Source organism: Chroicocephalus ridibundus, chromosome 1 (assembly GCF_963924245.1).
Source record: "Chroicocephalus ridibundus chromosome 1, bChrRid1.1, whole genome shotgun sequence".
Taxonomy (NCBI): domain Eukaryota; kingdom Metazoa; phylum Chordata; class Aves; order Charadriiformes; family Laridae; genus Chroicocephalus; species Chroicocephalus ridibundus.
In genome coordinates, this window is record NC_086284.1 from 193374843 (window position 1) to 193382788 (window position 7946).

The 7946-nt window shown below is 43.0% G+C and overlaps 1 protein-coding gene across 1 annotated transcript in view; it reads right to left on the reverse strand.

The window, feature by feature from the left end:
• Window positions 1–6524, reverse strand: part of ASZ1 (ankyrin repeat, SAM and basic leucine zipper domain containing 1) — a 41995-nt gene extending 35471 nt beyond the window's left edge. Inside the window, exons 1-2 of the mRNA XM_063324210.1 lie at window positions 6393–6524; window positions 4934–5030 (exon numbers count right to left, since the gene is read on the reverse strand). Of these exons, the coding sequence (XP_063180280.1) occupies window positions 4934–5030; window positions 6393–6497 (202 nt within the window). The 5' untranslated portion in view covers window positions 6498–6524. The remainder of the gene's footprint in view (window positions 1–4933; window positions 5031–6392) is intronic.
• Between the last annotated feature and the right edge of the window lie 1422 nt (window positions 6525–7946).

Genomic DNA, 7946 nt, shown 5'->3' on the forward strand with positions numbered 1-7946 from the left:
GAATTGCACAGAATCTCTGTTTTCTCCACTTATGTGCAACAGCTTTCATCAATCAAAATGAAAAATTTTGATTCTTCCTAAGCCAAGTGGACTGCTTTGGAAGCAACTTGCTTGTCAGGATATTAAGGTCATATTGAGTAGGGTCTTCCTGCTTCACAACTCCTTGTCTTCTTGCAAGACAGTTAACTTGCAGACACCACTTCTGCGTTCAGTACCAACAAAATATTGTATCAACAGAAAGAAGAAATAGAAGATTATGCAATATTCAGTCACAATCACCAGATTTGTTTGTTGATCTTTATAATAGCCTTATCTTCCTTTGTGGCTAGAAGTAAGATTGACAGACAGTCCTCCCAAGTTCACCAAAAGCCAAGTATCAGACTGAGATACTCATCTGACAACTTTCAAATAAAAACCTCTAAATATTTTTGCAGTAAGGGGAATCATCTTTCCTTCAATCCTTCCTCAAATATTACCTCCTGTATAACAGTTTCCATCATTTGGTTCCATACTAGTCCAACAGTGATTACAGATAATCAAAAATACTCCTCTAAAAGAGACAGCTCTGAAAAAAAACCCAAGACTGTCCTAAGAAATTTGTGACACTCGAGCTACATGCGTACCTTTTCATGCAAAATGTGTATTTACTTTCCCTGCCTTGGTAGTTTGTCAAAGATGTGCTCTGTGTAGCAGCATAAAGCCGTTAAAGCTGAGAGTAACAGGTCACTGCTCTGGGATTGATTCTTCAACTGTTTAACATCTCTGGAGTTGAAGTGAGCAGTAAAGTGGCAACATTCAATGAAAGCCAGGTGTTGAAGCACTCTAACACCTGCAAGCTACTAAATTTATGATCAAATCTCCTTAGTAATTCATACATACTAGCTTCATCCTTAATGTCACAGCACACCAGTCTGTCTACAACATAAAAAACATTTCATTAAAGCCCACTGCCAAGTTCTACAACGGGAGCCAGCAAGCGTCCCTTAGCAGTCACACCTGAACTTTCTTGTAGATGAGTCACTTCAAGAATTCAGAAAGCCTGATATCCAACAGCCCACTGAAGTAACACTAGTAGGAAAGGAACACCAGAAAGCTGGCACTCTGTCAGCCTTAAGAAGTCCCTTTTCCTCTTAAGAAAAGCAGTCCATGTAACTAGAGCTCCCATCTACAGCTTTTTATTTTAATACATATCTGAACAATAGTGATAAAAGATCTGCTTGGCAGGCATACAGAAACTTATTAAAACTCTTGAGAAGGCAGGTTCCTCACCGTTTTCTTTACATGCATAGCAGACAGTATCTGCCACGATGCCAGTGATTTTTCTAAGTTTTAAAAGGTCTTTTTGGCAATGAAATGTCAAAGCTGTGTTAGAGCTTGTTCGTCCTGCACGGTCTCCTCCATCTTTGTAGTAACTGCCTTGAAGTACCACACAGTGTGAAAGTCACAATGCAAACCAGCTAGAATCTCAGAGGAAGACAAAGAAAGGACTGAAACAGCAACAGTCATGTTGCTTCTTGGCTGCATGGCTAGTTATAGGAGCTGCTGACCGAACCAGAAATGCCACCCATTGGTTACTACTCAGACTCTCTCATGAGCTGTTCTTGAACTAAGCAACGTTAGTTTAGCATTTAAAATCACCCTCAAGAAGTTCTGCAAGGCAACAGTGAAACACAGAAAGATTTTTTTTAGTGAGAAGTCAGGCTAGATCCAACAGCCAGAGGCTGCTGCAGCTCCATTTCCCCAAGTCCAACCAGTATTGATGCTGTTTACTCCCAGCAGGCACGCACATACGCCACCAGCCACGCCAATCAACACAGACAGCACCAATGGCCTAGTCTTGCTCCCCTTTGGGAAAGATGTATCTCCTTCAGCTGCTGTCATCACAGACACATGGGCCTCTGACCCCTGGTCCCACTCCTGTGCCCGGCACATCCTTTCACTCACTCCAGTCTCTATAGTCGCTGGCACCCAGGCACAAGGGCCCTATGACAGCCCCGGGCGTCCCTTCCTCTGAGTCCGTAATTTGGGTTCCTGCCTGCCCTTGGGCCTCTCTGATCCTCTGGGCTTGTAGAGTTGGGCCTGTGATGGGCTGATGGCTTCCATGACAGGCCTGGGAGCAGCTGGGCCAGGGTATCACTTGGGCTCCCCCACCTGCCATTACCTCTCTGTGTTCCTTTCTAGGCATGAGCAGAGGAGCTTTTCAGTCACATAACCTCACAAATTATGTCTAGGAGGTAAAGCAGTTACAACACTCTTTCTTACAACCCAAGTAACAGATAAATACCCTCCTCTCTAACCAGGAATGGGGAGAAATACATTCTGGCCCCAGTCGAGCTCTACAGCAGAAACTGTAAGAACCATGTGAAGACAAAGAATGGCAAACGAAGAACTATGTTCTTTCTGTGATTACTACAGTTTCTCTGGTCTGCCAGATATTTTGTTGACTGTGGCTAATAATAGCTATGGTAAAAAGGCTGGTTTTATACATAAAAATTCAAAAAGATTAACAAGACAATGCCTGAAGAGCTATGACCAACCTCTACAGAGAGCTTTTTATACTAAATAATTCCACATTTGACACCAAAAAAAACTGAGATCTTGAAAGATTTTCATTTAGTTAGCTCTTAGTATTAGAATTCATTCACATTCAGACACAATTTATCTGAAGGGACAGTTCTAAAAGGCTTGATTCTAGAAGAATTTTCTCCAATAAAAGTATTGATTTCTTTTAAGTCTGTCAGTGCTATGTGCTATGGTTCCACTCCAAAGCTGAGTTACGTCAGAGCTGCTGATGTCTCCCACTGCTGGGCCAGCCATGGTTCTCATCTGACTCAGGGTCCAGAGTCCTAAACTGGCTGAAAAATTATTCACACACACTCCACTCCCATAGTTTACTACTGCTTTAATTCCCTGAACTGGCTCACAAAAAATAAGATGGGCTCCAGCACTTGTGCAAATATAGGAGTGGAACAGACTGCTGAATGAAAACAGGAATGAGGATTTGACTGTAGCCATAGCTTTGATCAGCCTAAACTGTCATGAGGTCATAACTTTTAATTCCATTTGAGGAAAACTAACATATAAATTATATGGTGTTAAGTATTTTACTCACAAAACCAGACCAAAATGCCCAAGTCATCTTTGAACCTGCTACTTACTTGCATTACCTTTTGTGACAGGTACTTCAGAAACTTAGTTCTTAGTATGTTGCCATTTTATAGGAGGGGTAAGAGAAGACATTTTGCTTGTCCGTCTCCTAAAGGAGTTCTGTAAAACTGCCTCGGCGCCAAAGATTTCTAAAGCAATGGCTAAGCAAGTCAGAAGACAACATGTTCTTGCTCTCCCTGAAAGAATCGCCCCAACTGTTGCTAGGAAATCCACTCCCAACACAAATCCTGAGTTTGGTTGAGTGCTGGTAGCGAGCCTCCTACAAGCTCTACTGAACATACACTAAAGGCAACTTTGGAGGCAAAGATTTAATCTGAGTGAGCACCAATCCTCTGAAAGACAATGTTACATTTCTTTACAAACACCTCCCTATTAGAGAAGCATTGTGTTCTACTGCTCTGCAGGACAGTACTGGATGGGTCAAAATTTACAGTTAATCTTATTTTCAGGAAACAATAGATTCTCTTGTTATACTGCCTTGTGCATTTCAGGAGACAGGACACTAGACTACAGGAATCTCCGCTCTGACTTTACACTTTTACAGATACCTGTCATCTTCCAACAGCAGAACTGCTCATTATGTAGCAGCCATCAATGCAGAAAGTGAACTACTGCTGTTTGACTGAAATACAAGCAATTAAAAATGGATGGCTGTAACAAAACAATCAAGCAATCACTAAGACATCACTAAAAACTCTACCTATAAATAAGAACATATTTTCTGAAAGCAAGACAGAAGATGTATTTTGCTCAGTATTATACCTCTGTGTTTTAGCCTGTGCAATACTTTTTACTTAATTTAAAAAGAAAACCACTCCCCACTGTGGTGAGAAACAGTCTTCTTCCTCTAGAAGGGCAAGTAATGACATTGTTTTAAAACTCAGAAAAATCTATTGCTAACTAGGAAACGACTTTCTTCCAGCCATAAGACAGATTTTCTTCAGAGAACATGCTCTTGGCTACTATATTCTGCTTGCTTGCTGAAGCAGAACTCCCTGACAATTATCACTAGGCAGGTTAACTCAGTTATGCAGCTTTTGATTGCCTTGGATGCTTCAGTAAGTGATCCAATTCTCCTAATGTTGAATAACAGAAACACATTACAGACAAATACTGAGTAACAGAACAGGGAGAAAGGCTTTTAGTGTTAAGACAAACTACTTTTTAGTGAAAAATGCCACATAAACCCTATTAGACCTTTAAGAATCACAAAATCTTTGTCCAGCTGATGTTGCCAGGACAGCAGTATTACACAGGGCACATACCAGAAACTTAACAGTGCTGTGAGAAAAGGCCAAAAAAAAAAAGGGGGGGGGGAGAACTAAAATAAAAAAATCCAGCCTCCCCTTCGTGCCCCCACCCCAGCAACCTTCAGCACCAAAGTAAGACCACCCACTGAATTCACACTCTCAATTTAAACCACCTCGAATTCTGTGTTTGTAATTTATACTTTCAGGTTAAAAATGCATCTGACAACAAAGAAACACCTTATTTCATAGTTCACACATTATAGTTTTCTCAATTTTCAGGGCTCCTGATTGATGAAAGAAATATAAATTATAAGGAATTTGCTGGAATACCAAATGCTGAGTCATTGAAAAAGTAATTTCATCTTATTTTATAAGAGTTTATATCCTGTATTGGAAACACTCACATATTCCTACATGCAATTGACACATTATTTTGAAACAAGAAACTTCAAAGCTTTAGAATTCTTGCCAAGTTCAATTACAAATATTAATCTTCATAACTGACTTTTCCTCACCAGAATTTAAGAGTTCTTCAATTAATGACACATCACCACGAAACAGAGCCTTCTTTAATGCTTCATTCTTGTCCGCCTGCAACATTTGATCCAACTGCTAGACAAGCAAAGAAAAGTTAAGTCAAAACCTGGTAACTGTTCCAAGGTAAAAACTACAGCTTGATTTCAGTATAAAAGCATTAATGATCTCTGTAAGGACAAAGCAGAGGAGGAGGAGGGCAGGAGGAGCATAGTAAAACTTTCCTTCTTCCATCTTAGGAGATCCGCTTAGGGTCTACTGTAATACCTAAGTTTTAAAATTAACTTTTCAGAAAGGTTCCATTCTCTGAAAATATAAGTATGTTCTTTCTCAACAGACCTGCTATCCTCCTACACTGCTCTCAGTTTTTCTTAATGGTAGCTGATTTCAGTTAAGATTCTTTTTCATCAAATGCAGCTGAAGATTGCTGCTGGCATTATCTAGATTACACAAACCACTTACACACACCAATAAGTGGAATACTATTCCCCAGTTTCTTTGAAGACAGAAGTGGGTATGTAAAGAGAAGCAATTTCGTAAGTTTCGAAGTCATAAAATAAGAACTCAGAATTATACATTTTTCCCCAGCACACTGTAGTCCATCTTTCCAATAACTTTTGTATAGATTTTAATAGTTATTGTCTAGTGAACCAAAGGTAAGCAACAGTCAATATAACAATTTAGCCCTATTTTTGTTCTACTTAGCCAACAATTTCCAAATAATGCATATCCTTGGAATGGAACCTCAATTTAACAATCAAGGCCCCTGAAAAACTGCCTATAACCTTTAGCAAGACTACTGTCTCCCATTAGAAGAAAAGCCTCTTTATAGCATGGACACAACCAAAAATGATATAGAAAGTCTTATTAAAAGGAACAGGATGCAGCATTTCAAACGTTTGCCACCTCTACCTATGATTCTCTACTGCAAGTATTCAGTTACTTCCATTTTCCAATTCCAGCCATGAGACAAACTAACGGCAACAAAGCCGTTCAGAATCTCCCTCTGCCTCACACTATCAGACGCCTCACACCTATTAGATGCAATAAAACCACTGGAATCTTCATGGGAGCAAGAAACAGTCTCAGAGATTTAAGATATAAATCAGCTTTACAGCCCTCCAGCCACTTTCAAATTTGTTCTCATGTTGAGGTAGGGACTGGGGTCCGTTATTGAGGGGGAGAAAAATGTTTTAAATAAACATTGAGGTTTTATGTGAGAAGACAACCCCCCAAAATTTATGTTTTATTTACTGCTGGATTGAAGGTACTACCCGCCAGGAAATAACCACAAAGAAGGGGCCAGTCGCCACAGCCCCTTCGGAGGCCGCTCTCCTCAGCGGGGCCGGCCGAGCCCTGCTTCCCTCACCGCGACTTCAGGCCGAGGCCACCTCCCTCACGCTCCCCCGGGCTCGGTGGCGCCGGGAGGCTCAGCCCCACCTGCGGCTCCCGCCGCACGACGCCGACATCCCACCGGTCCTCCTCGCTGTCGCCTTCCTCATCTCCCCCCGCCACGGCGCGGAACGCCCACGGCGCGGCGGCCATGGCGCTGGCAGCTCACGTGCCTCTCCCGCGCGCGCAGTGCGGCGCGGCCGGCGCGAGGGGCCGTAACGACCCGCCGCGTGCTGGGGGCGTGGCGCGCGGCCGGCGGCGCCCCTCAGAGCAGGGGAGCGGCGGGGCAGGACGGGTAGACGTTTCGTGGGCACCGATTTCAGGGCTGGACGGCGGTGGGTTGTGAGACGATTAGGGGGCTGGAATACCTCTCTTATGAAGAAAGGCTGAGGGATTTGGGTCTTTTTTAGTCAGGAAAAAAGGCGACTGAGGGGGGATCTTATCAACGCTTATAAGTATTTAAAGGGTGGGTGTCGGGAGAATGGGGCCAGGCACTTTTCAGTGGTGCCCAGTGACAGGACAAGAGGTAATGGGCACAAACTTGAACATAGGAAGTTCCAGTTAAACATGAGGAGGAACTTCTTTCCTTTGAGGCTGGCAGAGCACTGGAACAGGCTGCCCAGAGAGGTGGTGGAGTCTCCGTCTCTGGAGACATTCAAAACCGACCTGGATGCGTTCCTGTGCAACCTGCTCTAGGTGACCCTGCTCTGGCAGGGGGGTTGGACTAGATGATGTCCAGAGGTCCCTTCCAGCCCCTAGCATTCTGTGATTCTGTGAGAGGAAGAGGGTCGCCTGGCCCATGCTGGTGGTGACGCTACAGCGTCAGGTAAAAGAAGGAGGTGAAGGGTTTTGAGTCTACAGGAAGCTGACATAGCTTACTGGTGGCTCAGCGGTTTTGTGGGGGGTGAGGTAACGTAGCAGGGCTTTGTATGAAGTTGTCTCTCTCTGAATCCATGACTGGTAAATTTGTTTATGGTAAAAAATAAGGTTTTCTCTCAAATTTCTGTCATCATTAATACACCTAACCCAATAGCAGTCAGTTACACTACTTATGTGTGTGTACGTGCACTGTTACCAAAGTAACCACTGTTACAAAAGCCCATGGTGGTGGCACTTGTGTGGGGAAGGTTGAACAGCAGCCGTGCATAAGCCAAACTTTCACCCTGCTCCCTCCCACCTGGGATTACTTTCAGAATTGTGGTTGGATTTCATGGATAATGTCCATGTGGATAATCATCCATTGCAAGGTTCACATGCAACTCTCTGAAGAACAGATGGGGTACAACATTCTACATTTCATCCACAGGCAAAACTGGTCTTTGAGCGCAGTGCAGACCATGCCCCACTCTGAAATGAATTTGGCCTTCCACTGAATGAAAGGGAACAGCAGGGAAAAAGTCTGGTCTTGGAGAAGAGGCAGGTGTTAGTATGAAATGGTGAGTGTCGTCCTTGAGCCCATGATGGCGTAAAAGTAATTTTTGGGAAATTGTTTGGGAAGAGCTGTGCTTAGAACATACTAAGTGCTATAAAAATGGTACTTATTAAAAAAACCATGTGGTCTGCATATTTCAGTTGTGCACCCCTGATGTTTTTAACAGCAGT